Source organism: Callorhinus ursinus, unplaced genomic scaffold (genome assembly GCF_003265705.2).
Source record: "Callorhinus ursinus isolate GAN/ISIS: 27379988/994484 unplaced genomic scaffold, GSC_fseal_2.0 scaffold28, whole genome shotgun sequence".
In the NCBI taxonomy this organism is placed as follows: Eukaryota; Metazoa; Chordata; class Mammalia; order Carnivora; family Otariidae; genus Callorhinus; species Callorhinus ursinus.
The window spans coordinates 3620454-3641685 of record NW_027397090.1 but is presented as its reverse complement, the minus strand read 5'-3'; the positions used below and the strand labels follow the sequence as shown (position 1 = coordinate 3641685).

General features: G+C 38.7%; 1 protein-coding gene across 8 annotated transcripts in view; it reads left to right on the top strand.

Moving 5' to 3' along the window:
- Window positions 1-21232, top strand: part of PCSK5 (proprotein convertase subtilisin/kexin type 5) — a 465096-nt gene that overhangs the window by 302042 nt on the left and 141822 nt on the right. For 2 of the 8 annotated variants that reach the window (XR_012374026.1, XM_025891382.2), the window contains one exon: window positions 2014-4665. The exons of the other annotated variants lie outside the window; for them this stretch is intronic. Coding sequence is in view for 1 of the 2 variants with exons in the window: in XM_025891382.2 (XP_025747167.1) it covers window positions 2014-2129 (116 nt within the window). In the remaining variant the exon portion in view is untranslated. Of the gene's footprint in view, window positions 1-2013; window positions 4666-21232 lie in introns of those variants that run through there. 8 annotated transcript variants of the gene reach the window in all.

Here is a 21232-nt window from a genome sequence, read left to right as displayed (position 1 = left end):
GGGTGCTATCTAACCATGGATATTTTTAGAAACTTCTCAAGTGTTTCTAATGTGTGGCCAGATTTGGGAATCTCTGCCTTACTCCATTCCCCCTGACAACTTGGCAAATGCCAAGTTTTCTAGCCTCAGCTTCCCCATTTATAAATGAATGAAATTAAATTATTCCAACTTTAACATGTTATAAATTTTGACTCTCAGTATAATTCATACAGAGGGAGCCCTAAAATTTGAGCCTGAACTTTAGGCAGACATGCATCTCAGTGACCTAGAAAGAAATCATTTTGAACCATTGTTATTTTTAAATATCTTTGGACTGTTATGAAAATAGAATAAAAAAAAGTGCACTTGGAACAGTCTTCCTGGACAAGGGACTTCCCTTGGTTTATTCTCTGCCTTCCCTTGAATGGGCCCTCTCCTAGAAATTTCACAAGAGGTAGAACAGTGCTTTGGTTGTCAGAATATGGATTCAGGAATCAGAATACTGTCGTTCCTTTCTGGGCTCCAGGTCTTGGGCAGGTGATAAACTTCTCTGGGTCTCACTTCCCTCATCTGTAAAAATGAGGAGGCTAATACCATTGACCTTGTATGGTCATTCTAAAACTTCCTATGAGGAATTTCAAAAAGGCATCTGAAAGAACAGGGCACACGATGATATTTGTAGAGCATCATCTATGGTCTCCACAGAGCATCATAGGTGACTTTGCGTCTTCATGGCTACTTGGCTGTAGGATTGGTCTAGCAGGGATGGGCCAGACCCACTCAGGCTCTGTTCTCACCACACAACACGGGGATAGAGGGTTGGGGTGATGGCACTCCAGGGACCATGTAAGTATCACTTTTTACTTAAAAACATGGTTCCCCCATAGCCGGATCTGACCAGAATTTTTAAGTTGGTGACAGGAAACAGAGGATGATTTTCTAGACTCAGAAGATCCACAGTCACTTGAAATTTCACCCACAGCACTTGGTGCCAGGCCTGGCCATGTTTGTGACGCTTTAACTGCCTTCTCTAAACCATGGTAAACTTGGGATAAGTTATGCCAGGTGGCACACACTTTAGTAGAAATGGGGTGTCCAGAATTGTGGGCAAGAGTAGAAAATGAAGAATCGTGATTTGTAAAGAGCCCACCTTAGGTCAGCTAGATAATAAGATCACCGATGGCTCCACCAGGCTTTTCAAATCACATATTGATTGCATTTATGGGTTTGTGATTTATTCTCTTTCAACTGTCATATTTCAATGATTCTAAGACATACTTTTTTTTTCTTTTACATTTTAACATCCCTGAAGTCAGATGCATCTTATAATTTATGGCAGCTTACAACCACTTCTGTCCAATAGGTTGATGCGACATAGCTGTCATTGCCTGTGACTTTGTCACAGAGTTAGGCACATGGTTACCGCTTCTTGTGTTGAATTTAACTGTAGTTCAAAATAGCTTCAAAAACTAATTGTTTAATATTCAAAAGAAGAGTTTTTGTATAAGCACAGAAACAAAACAGCCTGTTATATAACTAATATTTCCAAATAAGCATAAAATTAATATTCTAATTAAGGAGACTCTTGGGTCACCATGTAATAAGACGCATGAAGCATGTTTTTTCTTAATACTTAAAATAATGGTGCATCTTAAATCCAGTGTCTTGGACTCAATGAAATATAGTATAAATGACGGTATACTCTCTGCTCTAGGTAATTCTGAGAAGACAAATTCCTTGCTTATATTATTATTGATTTCTAACTTATTCTTTTTTCGAATCCTTTTTTTCCCTTTCATAAATGGACATCAATCCCATTCACCACTGGACCGCAATCTCTCTCCTTGAAAAAAACAATGCTGTTGACTGAAATCCCTTTGGCTGGACCCAAATTCCTCCTTGTTGACTGCTCCTCAATGAGCTCTTCCAATCCCCCCATCTGCCTCTCTGGCCAATCAAAACCTTCTTCCGCGTGTACATCATGCTGCTCTCGTCCTCAACTCCCCCCTCTGTCTTGCTGACTTCCTGGAAAAGCAACGGAAGAGTCCTGGGCGGAAGGAGGCTTCTGTATGCTAGTGAAAAAGAACAATCTGTGCCAGAGGAAGGTTCTTCAACAACTTTGCTGCAAAACATGTACATTCCAAGGCTGAGCGGCCATCTTAGATTTCTCTGTTCCTGTAGACTTATAGATTACTCCATATTATTATTAAAAAGAAAAAAAAAAACAAGCAAAAAAAAAAAAAAAAAAGCAAGCCACCTCTCTCTTTTTTGCTCTCTTTTTCTCTCTCTCTCAAATTTGTGCAGGGAGATGGTGAACTGTTTTGTCAGAACTTAAATGGAAAAAAAAAAAATAAACCTACAACAAGCCTACCTTTTATAACTGGGTGTTTAGTGCTAAACAGCCAGAACCACAGAGACAGTATTGTATGACCAAAGCATTTGATGCCAAAATTTGACGTTAAAGTAATGATTTGATTTCCTGCCCTGGTTTTGAAGGTCCATTTTTTTCCCCTTTGCATTTACTTGCTTGTTTCCCCTTTGAGACGCCTAAAAATACCTTTCAAAAACATCACAAGAGCAGACATAGGTCAAAATCAAAGAGAAAGCTCTTGCATCTGTCATTTTTCATGCTTGAGTCCACCGTTGGGGGAAATGACAGAAAAGTGGACCTAAGGGCATTAAGAACATCCCGCAGAGTTGTATTCAGTGTCGTTTGTCTTAGTTTTTCACAGTTGAACATTGATCCTTTCCACACATAATTTACTTCATGCATTATGTGCTGGTTTTGGCATTATACTCACTTGATAAGTCTGCTCCACTGGTTTCATCAGATAGACTTGCTGCTACTGGCTTTGGCTTTGCAGATTGGGTTATTTTACACACAGCTGGTCAAATGGGATCACTCTGCATAGTCAAATTGGTGATGGACAGAATGCAAAGTTACACAAAATAGCTGGGACTGATCCAGCTCCCCTGAAATCCGGAGTGTTCACTTTGTAGACCCTGCATGATCTCCTGGTGCTATATGGCCATTATCCCCATAGCATTTTTTTTTTTTTAAGGCCATCAGAAATTCCATTTGTTGTGATGGGAAGCATTTTGGATATGATGTGGGAAATTTCTTCCTGGGAGTCAAAAGGTTCGAAAAGGTCCTGTATTTTTTAAGAAATGGAATTATTTAAATAATATTTAAGCCCGTGCCCAAGTTGGCCGGGCAACGTTTTTCAATGGTGCTTCTTAGAAGTTTTATCATTGTGTCATTTTCAAAAAATAAAACTGGAAATTGAAGATGGGTGGCATGATTGTACCGTCCTGGTTCTGTTCTTTCCCATTCCTCTGTCCCTCTCTAACCGTGCTATGATACATCTGTCCACTGGATGTCAATGAGATCGTCTGTTTTCTTGGAATTATCCTCACCAGTTTTCTACAACTCTTAACTACATCCTGGAACCTAGCAGACTGAATTATGTGAAAACTATTTTGAGTCAGTGGTTAGAAATGATGCCTGATAGATCTTTTTACCAATTCTGAGTTTCTCTATTTAGGGGAGGATAGACTCGTTTATCAGGTTTCTTCATTTTTCATATCAAAGCTCCATTGGTGACCTCATTCGCTTTGGGAGTGGCCAGCCACATCAAGTAGACTTGATGCTTTGAGAGCCTCACTTCCAAGATGTCATTGGCCTCACAGCTGAGAACAGGGATGATATCAATATAGCTTATTTGGGGAAGGAGCTGGGACGTGGATGCTAAGATCCCCACTCCAACAACAAGCCAGGAAAAAGCCTACCTTAAAAATATTCATTCCTAGACATCAAAATTAATGTCTGACCTAAGGTGAATAATTACAGTCTAATGACCCTCTTTTATTAAAGAGCATTATAGTAATACTGAGTCACATAATGATTCCTAAGTAACTAGGGACTCAACTGATTTTGCTGAGCAACTTTCATTTTCCTAACAGTGCAGGTCCTTCTGATCTGAAGAAAGTAAGTTAATCCGGGGGATGGCAGATAGAGTCTCACATTTAAAGGCACAGTCTCTAAATGGCCAAATGTAAGCGCAAGCCTAAAGCAAGGTCAAGCAGATGGCAAAACCAGATTTGCCTGCAAAGGAATCCATTTGACTGAACCAGCCCGTACTATTTAAGGCACAAAGTTACTATGATAGGAAAGATAAAAATGGTATCTGTGTTCTTAGACAAATAACCATCAATAGGACAGCCAAATTCACTGGGGTCCACCAATGTGTGTTCCATTTCCCACTGACCATGCAGGCGCACATCATGGAAATACTGGTTTAACTACTAGTGTGTTACTGCCTCGTTTATCTACAGAATATTATTAACTAGGACATAATGCTTTCAAAGTTTAAGTTAATGTTATATATTATGTATAAATATATATATTCATAATGAGATATATGTAATGGATAGTACAAAGTTTGGAGAATTAACAAATGCTCTAACCTTCTAGAGACAAAAGTCCTATCTTCTGTTTTCTTTTGTCTTTTTTTATTTTTAACTAGTGATCCACTGTTAAATCCAAATCCACTTTTACTGAAAAATACTGTACATGTGTAAAATGTTCAGTTGTTTTTTTGTAAAATATAGTAGAATGGTTGTAATTGATACTGGCCAAAAGCAATGTTATTCCATATTTTATTTTTTCTATTAAATTAACCTAAGTTCCTGTTTATCTGATCTGTTCATACCCCTGTGTAAATATTTGTGAAAGGATGAGATAAGGAGAGCCTTCTGTTTCCACCTAGAAGATGAAGACGAAGGAAAGGGTGGAAGTGAACAGAGCATCTAAATAAAGTTGGAAAGGAAAGGGTGAGCAGAGGAAGAAGTTGTAAATGAGAGACAAAGTAACAGCAGTATAAGAAAGGAAGAGTTTAGATTTGGTCCTGAATGAAGCTTATATCCCATTTTTAGAAAGCAAGTGAAAAAAAAAAATCTATAAAAGCTTGGCACACTGGTTAGCAAATTGTGCAGATGCCGGAACCAGGGTCTGGGCCATCTGGGCTCTTTCCCTGGGCTTCCCCTGGGAGATGGACAGCTGCGCACTCACTAGTGGATGTACGGAAGGGTGGGGGCCAAGGGACTGTGCGCGAGGTGGTTGGGGGGTGGTGAAAGCTGTTGAAAGGGGAGAAGACTTTGTTCAGTTTGCTGATATCCTGTGTAAAATTGACAGTGGCTGTAGCCCCGGGTGCCTAGAAGGTAACTTTGTCTAAAATAAATCTCTAGTACATGCCACAGGGTGGGACTGTATAGTTGGCAAAGACCCACCATGGATTATAGATCGTGAACCCTGCGTGAGATGCAGGCACTAGCTCTGAAGTTTCAACGCCCCGCCTTTTGGGAAGAGAAATGAGAAATCAGTGAAAGCAACATCCAAACTGAACTCCAGTTAGGTTTAAAGATCGAGGGATACAAAATGGTATAAGGGAGCGCCTCCACTGTCATGAAGTCCCATTATGAGGATTGGGTGGGGGGACTAATTTTATTGAACACTTACTATGTACTGCACAATGTGGGAATATAGAGTATATGCATACTAATGTAAATTCTCTTAATTCTCACAAAAAATTCTAAAGCAGAAGTATGCTGTTTACAAATTATCATTACCTTCTGTTTACAAACAAGAAAGATGAAGCAGATGGGCTTAAAATAGATTGATTGGGATTACATAGCCAGACAGAATAATAAAAATAAGGTTTAACAGACAATTAACATTAGTGAATTCTAAATCTCAAATGAATTGGACACTAAGGTGTTAGGTCCAGACCAGCAGAAATTCCTTTGAATCGAACTGGTCAAGGCAAGTTTCCAGAGTAAGTGGAACTAGGATTGGTTCTGGAGCTAAGGGGCTGAGGCTTAACTAAGTAGATGGGACAAGAGCAGGAGGCACATTACCAGCGAACTTGCTAAAGAAGAGATGGTTTAGGGAAGTAAGTCAATTGTTTTAATGGTTTAATCTAATTGCTACTAAGAACAGTGATTCAACATTTAATGGATTAGTCAGGAAGGATCTACAAAAGATGAGTAGTGTGCCCATCCTCAGCCCCCACACCTGTGGCAGACCTTGCTATAATCACCAGCGTCCAACTGTGGATGGATCAGATTTGCCTCACTTTTCACCCCAGTGTTAGGGGCTTCTCATCATGCTGCTGATCTTTTCTATCGGACTCCCTGTTTTCCACTCAACATTCTACTCTTCATTTTGAGGAACCTGCCAACTGTGTGCAGGTGAATATCAGGCAGTGAAAATATAAGTAGGCATGTATTCTTAACTCTTCATATCACCCTTCAGCTTCATGCAAAGAGAAAGGACAGACAGCAGCTTGATGAATTTGGAGAAAATTCGACGCAACGTTAAACTATGGCCTGGCCAGCTCAACACTCCTTCCTTCCATCCTCTAATACAAAATGGTAGCGGGAACTCAAAGGCCAGCTGCAGCTTGACCTCACCTGGCCCAAGCTGGGCCCTGGGCCCCACATCAGTATGTGTCAATGACAGAAAGTATAAACCTGCTTCTGGGTGACGGCCATGTCCAAATGTTATTTTTGTTGCAAACCCATAAAATCTGAAGTTCTCGGCAGAATACTTTGGAGCCATTGACAAAATTGAGAAGGGCGTAGCCAAGCTGGACTTAATGTCGCTGTGGCTCGTTGGAGATGCTTGGCACTAGAGGTGGGGCTGTAATGCATATAATCATGTCTCCTCTTCATCATGAGAGGTGAAGACCTGGCCCAGAGTCAGTTCTTGGGCAAGAAGGATGCAGTTAGGCAGCATCACAAAGTCTCAGAGGGCCAGTCTGGGACCTGGCAATGCCGGCAGCTCTTTCCACTCTAACTGCAAAGGACTTAGAAGGATGTTTGTCTTATTACTGAAGCATTTTCTTGCAAGGTCTCCTCTCTGCATGAGGCAATTGGGGGGTGGGGCGGCAATTGTTGCTTTTTCAAAGCCAGATATCAGGCAACAAAAGATATGTTGCCTCCCCACTTTGAAAAATTCCCAGAAATATTTCCTGAGGCCGAAAGTGTATAATCTTTTTTTTTTATTTTAGGAAAGAATACATGATTTTAAGAATCTATTATTTTAAGGAGGACCGAGTTTTACTAAAATGGCTTTCATTTGGCCCACAGAAACTCAGAGGCCTATGGAAATTAATTTCCTTTTGCAAGATTCACAGCTACTAAAGGGTGTGGTTGGGAATGGAGCCCACAACATCAACCTTCTACACAAAACTGCCTCCTTTTGAAGAATGCCAGAGGCGGGGGTGGGGTGGGGTGGGGTGGGGAAACAAGTGCATATTACACATGCTGCAAGGCAGGGGTTATGAGCCCTTTCTTAACTGCAGGTAGAAGACACAAGATCGCTAGACTTGGCTTTTTCTTCTTTATAAGCTCAGCTTAATTGCTTCCATGAACAGTAAGTCCCTGTCATATACAGGCTCTGAGGTCCTTCTTGCCCTCTACAAGCTGATAGTTTAATGGGGGGCACAGACACATGATTGCAATATGAAGCTATTTAAGTGCCTTTAAAAGGGCATAAAAAGATCATGGGGCAGTTTAGTTGAGCAAGCGCACTTTCCCAATTAAGTACTAAACGTTCCCTACCCTTGCACTAGGAGCTTTCTAAGGGCTTCCAAAAATAGCGTTCTCCATTAAAAATACCGTTACCTCTGAAATGTGCAAAATCAGATGGTATTTTAATTAAACATCTACAAAATGCAACATGTCAAACTAGTCAATTACAACTCAGCTCTTAAGGAAGCAGATATAATTAAATTTAATGAAGGATAAAGGTGAATTTTAATATGTATGACATGATGTAGGACCTACAGAGCCAGGGGAACCTAGGATCTGTTGGGATCTTAATATAACTCTGCAAAGGAGGTAGAAATTCACTATTCAATATGCTGGGGGTGGGCAGTTTACACACACACACACACACACTATATACACATATTCCTGATCTCTTCCCTCAAGATTTCTACCTATAGTTCCAAATAGCTATGGGACATTTCCCTTCAGATAGCTAACAGGCATCTCAAAATTAACATGTCCAAAACAGACTTCAGACTGCTCAATCCCCCAAATGTTATTATCTCCAAATATCTCCCACCCCACGAATGGCATTACAACCCAGCCACACAGTTGCTCGAATCCAAATACTAGTAATTCTTCTTTTTTTGCCCCCAAATCCAATCCATTAGTCGAGTCCCATTAACTGCACCTTCACAATAAATCTGTAAAGGGTCCACAGTTGCAATCCTGGGTCATCCTCTCCCTCTAGCCGCCCAACTGGGCTTCCTTCTTCTCTCTCCTTTTTCTGTCCTGTTCCATCCACTTTCCACAGGGACAACAGAGCGCTATAACCAACACAAAATCAGATTTCTCCCCTTTCTTCCTATTTGCTCAGGATCAAGTCTGAACTCCTTACCTGAGATCTTCCTCATCTCTTCTCATGCCCCTTCTCCCTTGCTAATCTTATTCCAGTCCTAACAACTTTCTTTTTGTTCTTCAAACAAAATCACATGTTTGTGCATCGAGACCCCTGCTCTTCACATGGCTGGTTTCTCCTCGTCCAGCAGGTCTTAGTTCAAAAATAGCTCCCTCGGAAAGTAGCTCCCTCCACCTCGCATCCCACACCTGCACACCTTTTCTGATCTTTTCATAGCACTTTCACAACATGACATTCTATGGTTCATTTACTTGTTTACTGTCAGTCTCTCCCACTAGAACATCAGCACCGTGAAAGCTGGGGCTTTGTCTGTCTTACTCACAGCTCTAGCTGGTATGAGTAGCACAGTGCCTTACTTGATAAATGTTTGCAGAATGAATGAATAAAAAGGCTTAAGTGAGAAATGACATTTGACCTGAGTCTTGGAGGATAAGCAGGAATTTGTAAGTCAATGAAGGCGAGGATGTTGAAGAAGGATTCTCTGGAGGGAGAACAGGTTCAAGGGCACAAAACCATGAAAGGGTCTGTGGAAAGAGATGGCAATGAGTGGGCAGGGTAGGGCAGCTGGAGGGAGGGGAAAGATCACAGAGGTCAACTTATAAAAGCCATGGATGGGCCATTGCCCTCCTTCAATCTCCTTGACAGAGTCATCAACCTTCTTTCCAGAGAGGCTAAATGACTTACTCAAGGACCCCGTCAAGTCAACTCATGGCCTCCTGCCAACATATCTGGAAAGCATTCATTCAGACAAAATGCTAAGGAGATCATATTTGCTTCAGTCCCTAGAGGACTAGCTACATTGAGCCAGCTAAATAAAAGGACAGGGGACTAAGCAGAGCTCAGATGTCAGAATAGCTCACATGAAAGGAGGCAGCCCATAGTTTCTTTTCACTGTGATGCCCGTGACCAGAGCAACAAATTTGGCATGGTCTGTTTGCAAGACTGTACTTGGGGACAAGGGCCTGCTCAGAATCCTCTTTTCCTTCTAAGAAAAAACAAAACAAAACAAAAACAAAAAACCTTGCCCTCTAAATTATCATTACCAGAGAAGAGCAAAAGGAAAGAAAGTGATGTCCTAGCACCTTTCTTCCCCAATGATGAAAATAACTCCAATAACTTCCATATATGGAGTACTTCCTATGTGCTAAGTTCTGTGCCGAATGCTTTGTATGGGTTATTCCCACTAATTATTACCAATAGCCTGACTTTCTTCTCTTTTTACAAGTAGGAAAGCAGATGAGGTAAATGCCTAAGGCCACCCCATTGATAAATGGAAGATCTGGGATTAATTTAAACCCAGACAATCCAATATCAGAGTCTCCAGGAAAAATACAAGAGCCAAAGAAGATGTCTGTCAAAACCACCTTCAGGTTATGGCCACGGAGTTTACATGAGGATTATATATTTTCGTTGGTGATGTCTGGTTCAGGGCCCATGCTGTGTCCTGTGAATAGAGCAACATTCTACCCAAAACTATACACATGGTCACATAGCACTTTGTGTGACCCAAGCCAGGAGTGGATATCAATATCATCATGAGAATTAGTAGCAACCAATGGGCCATGTGGGCAAAAGAAATTAGAATGGACCTAAGGGAAATGAGGCAGAGGCTGTTAAGAAATGAGGATGCGATACCTCCTTTCATGCTAATTTTTCTCTGTATGGGAAGCCATCATTTGCATTTTCTAGCCCCAGATGAAATGAGAAATAGAAAGGAGATATGGGGAACACAGTGAAACATTACAATGCTGAAGTCATCACATGATACAAATTCCATGAGCTCCTCTGACAAATATGGTAAAACAAATTCCTTCCAGGTGGTATTACACAAGACTTTCTTGCCACCTGACTCATAACTGTTATAATAACACCTGAACTATTGAGAAAATGTAAACTTTTTGTTATGTATAAGAAAATGATCTGTAACTGACTTGTGTCATGGGAAGAGCCACAAACATGACAGAAACCAGGAATTATCTTGACCGTCTCTCCCCACCCCCACATCTGCCCCATCACCAAGTCAACTCTACCTCCAAAATATGTTTCAGATTCATTTTTTGCCCTTCAGTTTTACTGCCCCCAACCTAGTCAAGCTACGTCTAGGTGAAGCTACTTCTCACCTGGACTATTGCAAAACTTTCTTTCTAGCCTCATCTAATGCACCTCTTGCATCCACACTCCCCATGTTCCTACTTTCTTCTAATCTATTCCACACAGTAGCCAGAGTGTTCTGTTTAAAAATTCAAAGCTCACACGAGGCTCTACTGTTTAAAACCCTCCCATGGCTTCCCATTCCACCTTGGATAAAGGTGAAATACCTTCCTATGGCCATCAAGGCCATGGTCAATCTGAGCCACCCCACCTCTCTAAACTCTTCTCATCCATTCTCTCCCTCCCATCATATTTTCCAGCCACAATGACTTTCCCTGATTTTTCTTTTCTGTTTTGTTGTCTTAGAACTTTCCAACATGCCATTCCCTTTGCTTTAATGCTATCCCATTCCTAATCATCTATACCTGGCTAATATTTATTTATTATCTGGGCCTCAATTTAAAATGTCACTTCTTCATCTTCTGAAGATCTCCTTATTATAAGCTCTAATGGAAGCCTCTACTCCACTTTCATATTAATTACCCATATCTACTTAATTGTAGGAGTATTTGTTTGAGGTATGTAATGCTGGGGGCAACGTCTGTAAATGTCTTATAGCACATAAAGCTAGCAAAATGTCTATCATCGGGTCAGTATTAGTTCTTTGGTCAACAGATGAATAAGCCAAGAATAACTAAGTAGGAGAATAACTGAGTAAATGACAGGGAGGAAATAGCCCCGGCCCAGACACTGAGACAACCAAGTTCTAATTGTGATTCTGAATTACACCAGTGTAGCTCTCTCTGCGTCTGTACCTCAGTTTTTCCCATCTTCAACATCATCCCTGTGAACTGTTCTGGCCCTTCTATTCAATGTGAAAGGGAAATCCCAGGAGATTTCATGGAGGTTCTGTCACTGGCCCTAAAACACATGGGAACACCTTAGGCACACACTCAATAAAGCTAATACTTTAGGACCTTTGCCACTAAAAGTGTACAGTGGCAACAGTAGCTGTGAGTTGGTTAGTATGGTAGCAGAGTTCTGAAGTGTCTCCCTAGGATTCCTATCTGCATGTTATTCACTGCTGTGAAGATCCTTTGCAGATGGAATTAAAGGTTACTATCAAATAACTTTACGATAACGAGATTATCCTGAATTATCCATGGGTGGGCCCAAGGTAAAGTCAGTCAGAGAGATGGAGTGAAAGGAAACCAAGAAGGCAGAGGAGAGAATTAGATTCAAGATGTGAGAAGGAGATGACCTACAGTCACTGGCTTTGAAGATGCAGGAAGGGAGCCATGAAACAAGAAATACATGCAACCTCTTGAAACTGAGAATAATTCCCAGCCAATGGGTGGCAAGGAAACAGAGACCTCAGTCCTGAATTCTGCCATTGACATGAATGAGCTCGGAGCAGATACATTCCCAGAATCTCCAGGAAGAATGCAACCTGTGACACCTTGTTTCCAACCTCGTGAAACCAGAGCAGAGAAGCAGGTGAGCAACTGTGCCCAGACTTCTGACCTACAGAACTGTGAGTTAATAAAGGGGTGTTTTGTTAAGCCATGACAAAATAGTCACTTGTCATAGCAGCAATCAAAAACTAGTACATATTTGGGGCGCCTGGATGGCTCAGATGGTTGAGCGTCTGCCTTCGGCTCAGGTCATGATCCCAGGGTCCTGGGATCGAGTCCCGCATCGGGCTCCCTGCTCCTTGGGAGCCTGCTTCTCCCTCTGCTTCTCTCTCTCTCTCTCTCTCTCTCTCTCTCTCTCTGTCTCTCATGAATAAGTAAATAAAATCTTAAAAAAAAAAAAAACTAGTACATATTTGTGTATCTTCATAGCTGAGGTCTGAGGGGCAGGCTTCTGGTTTGTCACACATTAGGGACCTACTCAGATGCACTCCTGGGACAGAAGCTAGTGGATGTCATCTTTGCACTCCCCCTCTGCCTTGCTTCAGACGGCTGGTATCTCCCGGAAAGGAACTTGTACACTTTTCTGGTGCCCCTGCCCAGGAGACACCTCTAGATCATGTGGCTCTGGTAGCCAGTGGCACTTATGCTTGCATTCTCACAGGACTGTATATATTTGCATGACTTAAAAGCTGCTGCCTGAGGGTCTGACTTTCAATCAATATGTGCTGACTGAGATTCTCCCCTTTGAGATCCTGACAGCTCTTGGCACACCCTCAACTATTGAGGCTTAGTAAAAATAAAATGGGCTGCTTGGACAATCACAAAGGGTTGAGAAACAATGAAGATCTAGGGCAGACTTGAATGATAAGGTTCGTCTGCTACACAAGACCATTTCTTCAAGACTAGGAGAGGTGACTGTTTTATCTTATGCAGAGAAATTAGCACAGAAAGTCAAGTAAATGAAAAAACAGAGGAATGTGTTCCCAATTAAAGAATAAGATAAAATTTCAGAAAAAGTCCCTCACAAAGTGGAGATACAGGATTTAACTGATAAAGAGGTCAAAATAATAGTTATAAAGATGCTCCCCAAACTGGGGAGAAGAATGGATGAACACAGTGAGAACTTCAATAAAGACGATAGATAGATAGAAAGATAGAAAGATATGAGGTTACCAAATAGAAGTCACAGAGCTGATGAATACAATAACTGAACTAAAAAATACAATAGAAGTTTTTAACAGCATACTATGAAGCAGAAGAATCAGTGAACTCAAAGGGCAGTGGAACTCATACAATCAGAACAGCAAAATGAAAAGCACACAAAAAAGTGAAGCTAGCTTAAGGAACTCATGGGACACCATCAAACAGACAAACAATTTCATCAAAGGACTCCCAGAAGAGAGAGCAAGGACCAAAAAACATATTTCAAGAAAAAAATGGCTGAAAATGTCCCTAAACTGAAGAAGGAAACAGACATCCAGATCCAGGAAGCTTAGACAGTTTCAAATAAGATGAACCCAAAGAGATCCACATTGAGATACATTACAATTAAGGAGGCAAACTTAAAGGCAAGGAAAGAATCTTTTTCTTTTTTTTTTTTTTTTTTAGAATGTATTCATTTATTTGAGAGAGAAAGAGCACAAGCAGGGGGAGCAGCAGAGAGAGAGGGAGAAGCAGGTTCCCCACTGAGCAGGGAGCCCAATGTGGGGCTTGATCCCAGGACCCTGGGATCATGACCTGAGCTGAAGGCAGATGCTTAACCAACTTTCCAACCAGCAAGGAAAGAATCTTAAAAGCAGCAAGAGAAAAACAAGGGACATGCAAGGGAAACCCATAAGACATCAGCAGATCTTTCAGCAGAAACCCTATAGGTCAGAAGAGAGTGGCATAATATATTGAGTGCTGGAAGAAAAGAACTTCCAACCAAAAATATTCCACCCATAAATGTTGTCATTCAGAATTAAAGAAGTGATAAAGAGTTTTCAAGACAAGAAAAACTTAAAGGAGTACATCACTGCTAAATTGGCCTTAAAAGAAATGCTAAAGAAACTTGGTTAAACTGAAAATAAAGGGCACTAATTAGAAACAGAAAAACCTATGAAAGTATAAATCTCATTGGTAAAGATAAATATATGGTAAAATTTAGAATAATCTAATGTTGTAAAGATGGTGGATTAATCACTTATAAAGCTAGGATGAAGGTTAAAAGACAAAAGTAGTAAAAATAACTATAACAAAATTAGTTAAGGGATACACAAGATAAAAAGATGCCAATTATGACATCAAAAACAAATCATGGAGGGAAGGGAGATAGAATGTAGAGTTTATGATCTGTTTAAACTTAACTTGCTATCAACTTAAAATACATTGTTATAAATATAAGTTGTTATATGTAAGCCTCATGAAAACCACAAATCAAAAATCTCTAATATATACACAAAAGAGAGAGAAAAGAATCTAAGCATACTACTACAGAAAATTAGCAAATCATACAAGAAAAGAGAGGACAGGAACAGAACAACTACAGAAGAGCCAGAAAACAATAACAAAATGGCAATACATATATATCTATCAACAAGTACTTTAAATATACAGAGACTAATTTCTCCAATCAAAAGTCAAAGAGTAACTGAATGGAGAAGAAAACAAGACAAACTATATGCTACCTACAAGAAACTCACTTCAGATATAAGGACACATACAGAAAGTGAAGTAGATAGAAAAGTAGATAGAAAAGGATATGCCAGGGGCACCTGGGTGGCTCAGTCAGTTAAGCATCTGCCTTTGGCTCAAGTCATGACCCCAGGGTGCGGGGACTGAGCCCCGCCTTGGGCTCCCTGCTCAGTGAGGAGTCTGCTTCTCTCTCCTCTCCCTCTGCCCCTCCCCCTGCTCATGCTGTCTCTCACTTTCTCAAAGAAATAAAATCTTAAGAAAAGAAGACATTCCATGCAAACGGAAACCATAAAATGCTGGGGTAGCTATATTTATGTCAGAGAAAATAGATTTTAAAAGACTGTAAGAAGAGACAAAGAAGGCCGTTACATAATGATAAAGAAGTCAATCCAACAAGAGTATATAACATTTGTAAATTTTTGTGTACACAACATACGAGCACTTAAATATATAAAGCAAATATTAATAGACCTAAAATGCGAAATAGCGATACACTAATAATGGAGGAGAACAAAAGGTCATAAGAGACTACTATGAACAATTATATACCAACAAATTGGACAAACTGTAAGGTATGAAAAAATTCTTAGAGAAACATAAAACCTACCAAGACTGATTCATGAAGAAACAGAAGATCTGAATAGATCAATTACTAGCAAGAAGACTGAATCAGTACTCAAAAACTTCCCTACAAAGAAAACTACATGACCAGACTGCTTCACAGATGAATTCTACTAAATGTTTAAAGATTTAATAACAATCCTTCTCTAACTCTTCCCAAAAGTAGAAGAGGAAATACTTCCAAACTCATTTTATGAAACCAGCTGATAACAAGTCAGACAAGGAATCCACAGAAAAGAAACTTACAGGCTAATATCCCTGATGGACACAGATGCAAAAATCCTCAACAAACCATTAGCAAACTGAATTCAACAATACATTAAAAGGATCATACACCATGATCAAGTGTATCTTGGGGATGCAAGTATGACTTAACATCTACAAGTCAATTGATGTGATTCACCACATTAACAAAACAAAGGATAAAAGAATCATATCATCTCAATATATGCATAAAAAGCATTTGAAAAAATTCAACATGCATTCCTGACAAAATCTCCCTACAAAGTGAATGTAGAAGGAACATACCTCAACATAATAAAGTTCATATATGACAAGCCTTCAGCTAATGTCATATACAGTGTGGCAAAGATGAAAACTTTTTCTCTAAAATCAGGAATAATACAGGATACCCACTCTCATGGCTTTCATCCAACATAGTATTGGAAGTCCTAGCCAGAGCAATTAGGCAAGAAAAATAAATAAAAGGAATTCAACTGGAAAGGAAGAAGTAAAACTGCCACTATTTTCAGATAACATATTATATTGAAAACCCTAAGGATTCCACTCCAAAAAAACCTTCAAAACTAAGAGCCAAATTCAGAAATGTGCAATACACAAAACCAATATACATATGTTCCATTATTATACACTAATAATGAAGCGCTAGAAAATTTAAGAAAACAATCTCGTTCACAACTGCCTCAAAAAGAATAAAGCCCCTAGGAATAAGTTCAACCAAGACTTATACACTAAAAACTGTAAGATATTGATGAAAGAAATTGAAGATGACATAAATAAATGGAAAGATATTCTGTGCTCATAGATAGGAAGAATTAATGTTGTTAAATTGAACATATTACCCAAAGCAATATACAGATTCAATGTAATCCTTATCAAATGCCAATGGCACTTTTCACAGAACTAAAACAAACAATCCTAAAATTGGTATGGAGACACAAAAGACCCCAAATAGACAAAGCAATCTTGAGAAAGAACACAGCTAGAGGCATCATTCTCCCTGATTTTAAACTATATTACAAATCTATAATAATTAAAACAGTATGGCATTTCCATAAAAAGCAGACATATAGATCAATGGAACAAAAGAAAGAACCCAGAAATAAACCCACACATATATGGTCAATAATATTCTGACAAGAGGCCAAAGAATACGCAATGGAGAAAAGACAGTCTCCTCAATAAATGATGTTGGAAAAACTAGATAGCTGCATACAAAATAACAAAACTGGACCACTATCTTACACCATACAAAAAGCTCAAAATGGATCAAAGATTTTAATGAATGTAAGACCTGAAACAATAAAACTCCAAGAAGAATTGATAAGCTTCTTGCCAATGGTCTGGGCAATGATTTTTTAATCTAACACCAAAAGTAAAGGCAACAAAAACAAAAAATAAGTGGGACCACATCAAACTAAAAAGCTTCTGCACAGCAAAGGAAACCATTAACAAAATGAAAATACAACCTACTAAATGAGAGAAAATATTTGCAAATTGTATATGTGAAAAGGGGTTAATGTCCAAAATATATAAAGAACTCATAAAACTCAATAACAAAACCCACACAATCCAATTTAAAAATGGGCAGAGGGGTTGCCTGGGTGGCTCAATCAGTTAAGCGTCCAACTCTTGATTTTGGCTCAGGTCATGATCTCAGGGTTGTGAGATCGAGCCCTACACTGGGCGTGTGGAGTCTACTTAAGATTCTCTCTCTCCCTCCGCCCCTCCCCACCCCCAAAATGGGTAGAGGACATGATTAGACATTTCTCCAAAGACATACAGATAGCCAACTGGTACAAGTAAAGGTGCTCAACACACTAAACATCAAGAAAATTCAAATGAAAACCACAAAGAGATATAATCTCTCACCTCTTAGAATGGCTTATCAAAAAGACAGGAAATAACAAGTGATGGTGAAGAGGTGGAGAAAAGGGAACCTTCATGCACTATTAGTGGGAATGTAAATTGGTGCAGCTATTACAGAAAACGGTATGGAGGTGCCTCAACAAATTAAAAATAGAACTACCATATGACACAGCAATTCCATTCCTGGGTATATAACTGAGGAAATAAAATCAGTATTTCAAAGAGATATATGCACCCTCATGTTCATTTCAGCGTTATTTACAATAGCCAACATATGAAAGACACCTAAGTGTCCACTGATAGATGAATGGATAAAAGAAATGTGGTATAAAATACAATGGAATATTATTTAGCATAAAAAAGAAGGAAATCTTGCCATTTGTAACAACATGGATAGACTTTTAGGGCATTGTACTAAGTGAAATAAGTCAGACAGAAAAAGACAAATACTACATATTCTCACTTGTATATGGAAAACCAGAAGAGAGAGAGAGAGAGAGCACTCATAGATGTGGAGAACAAATTGGTGATTCCCAGAGGTAGGGGGGTGGGAAAATAGATGCAGGAGATCAAAAGGTACAAACGTCTAATTATAAAATAAATAAGTCATGAGGATGTAATGTAATGTACAGCATGGTGACTATAATTAATAACACTATAGTGCATATTGGAAAGTTGCTAAGAGTACATCTTAAAATTTCTTATCACAAGAAAAAAAAGTTTTGTAACTATGTATGGTGATGGGTATTAGCTAAACTTATTGTGTTGATCATTTTGCAATATATACAAATACCAAATCATTATATTGTATACCCAAAGCTAATATGTCAATTAAAACCTCAAAGATTAAATAAAAAATTTTAATTATAAAAAAGAAAACTAATACAATTAGACCAGACCTACTCAATCAGAATATGCACTTTTGCAAGATCCCAAGATGATCTGTGAGCACATCAAAGCTTAAGAAGCCCTGTCACAGATGGATACTTCTTTCCTGAATTTAAGAAGCCTTCTCTTGATTTACTGAAAGCCACTACTGCAAAGTTCGTGTTCTTAAATAGTGGACACCCAGGAATTAGGCAGTTGAGTATCAGTCTTTGGCTGGCCATTAACTAGGAGAGCTGAGGCAAGTTAGCAGCACTTTAAATTTTAAAAAGTAACTAATGAGCAGCTAGAGTGTTCTGATCCCCAGCCTGTAAGCCTGATCCACCAGAGCTATTAGGCTGAAGATGTGAATTAGCAATTTGTTTATAGGCTCCAAACACTGGTTTTCAGCCGTTGATCAGGTAACAAAGTCTGTCCAGACATGTGTAAACAACCCAGCCATTTCTCAACAAAATATTAACAAACTGAATTCAACAATACATTAAAAGGATCATACCCCATGATCAAGTAGGCTTTGTTCCAGGGATGCAAGGACGGTTCAATATCCACAAATCAAACAACATGACACACCACATTAACAAAAATAAGGATAAAAATCATGTGATCATCTCAATAGATGAAGAAAAACCAACTGATAAAATTCAACATCCATTCATAATAAAAACAATGTGGATATAGAGGGACAATTCCTCAACACAATTTCTCAACACCCACAGCTAGCATTATACTCAACAGTGAAAAGCTGAAAGCTTTTCCTCTAAGATCAGGAACAAGACAAGAATGCTTACTCTTACCAGTTTTATTCAACATAGTATTAGAAGTCCTTGCCACAGCAATCAGACAAGAAATTAAAGGCATCCAAATTGGAAAAGTATTAGTAAAACTGTCACTATTTGCAAATGACATAATAGGATATATAGGAGACCCTAAAGACTCCACCAAAAAAACTATTAGAATAAATAAATTCACTAAAGCTGCAGGATACAAAATTAATATTCAGAAGTTCATTGCATTTCTGTATGGTAATAATAAAGTAGCAGGAGAAATTAAGAAAACAATCCCATTGTTAAGGAGTGCACTTCTTGTGATGAGCAACAGGTGTTATGTGGAAGTGTTGAATCACTATATTGTACACCAGAATCTATTATTATACCATATGTTAATAAGTTGGAATGAAAATAAAAACTTAAAGGAAAAATCCCATTTACAATTGCATCAAACAGAATAAAATACCTGAAAATAAATTTAACTATGGAGGTAAAAGACTTGTACTCTGAAAACAATAAAACACTGATGAAAGAAATGAAAGATACAAATACATGGAAAGATATACCATGCTCATGGATTGAAAGAATTAATATTGCTAAAATGTCCATACTATCCAAAGCAATCTATGATTTAAAAGCAATCCCTAACAAAATACCCATGGCATTTTTCAGAGAACTAGAACAAATAATCCTAAAATTTGTATGGAACCATGAAAGACTCTGAATAGCCAAAGCAATCTTGAGAAAGAAGAACAAAGAACAATAGCCAAAGCTATCATGAGAAAGAAGAACAAAGCATCACACTTCCTGATTTCAAACTATACTATAAAGTTATAGTACTCAAAATGATATGGTATTGACACAAAAGCAAACACACAAATCAATGGAACAGAATTGAAAGTCCAGAAATAAATCCACACTTAATATAGTCAATTAACCTATGACAAAGGAGGCAAGAATAGACAACGAGGAAGATAGTCTCTTCAATAAATGGTGTTGGGAAAACTGGAGAGCTGCATGATAAAGAATAAAACTGGACCACTTTCTTATACCATATACAAAGGTAAATTCAAAATGGATTAAACACTTAAATGTAAGACCAGAAATCATAAAACATAGGCAGTACGCTCTTTAACATCAGTCTTAGCAATATTTTTTTTGGATCTGTCTCCTTAGGCAAGGACAACAAAGGCAAAGATAAACAAATGGAACTACATCAGACTAAAAAGCCTTTACACAGTGAAGGAAACCATCAACAAAACAAAAAACCAACCTGCTTAATAGGAGAAGATATTTGCAGATGATCTAACCAATAAGGGGTTAATATCCAAAATATATAAAGAATCCATAAAAATCAATAGCCCCCCCCAAAAAAAACCCAATTTAAAAATGGGCAGAGGACCTGAATAGACATTTCTCCAAAAAAGAAATCACAGATGGCCAACACATGAAAACATGCTCAACACCACTAATCATCAGGGATATGCAAATCAAAACTATGAGATGTACCTCACACCTGCCAGAATTGCTATTATCAAAAAGACAATAAATAACAAGTATTAGTGAGGATGTGGACAAAAGGGAAGCCTCATGCAGTACTGATGGGAGTCACCATGGAAAACAGTATGGAGGTTCCTCAAAAATTAAAAATACAACTGCCATATGATCCAGCAATTCCACTTCTGGGTCTTTAAAGAACAGGGAAACACTAATTTGAACAGATATATGCACCCCTATGTTTATGGCAGCATTATTTAAAATAGCCAAGATATGAAACCAACATAAGTTTCCATCAATGGATAAATGGATAAAGAAAATGTGGTATAAATATACAATGGCATATTACTCAGCCATAAAAAAGAGTGAAATCTTGCTACTTGAGACAACAGGGATGGACCTAGAGGGAATTATGCTAAGTGAAATAAGTTAGAGAAAAACAAACACTGTATGATTTCACTTATATGTGGAATCTAAAAAGCAAACAAAACATACTCAAATACAGAAAACAATCTGGTGGTTGCCAGAGGGAAAGGGGGGTGGGAATGGGTAAAATAGGGGAAGGGGATTAAAAGGTACAAACTTCCAGCTATAAAATAAGTCACAGGAATGTAATGTACAGCATAGGGGATATAGCAATAATATTGTAACAACTTTGTACAGTGACAGATGGTAGCTAGATTTATGGTGGTGATCACTTGGTAATGTATATAAATATTGAATCA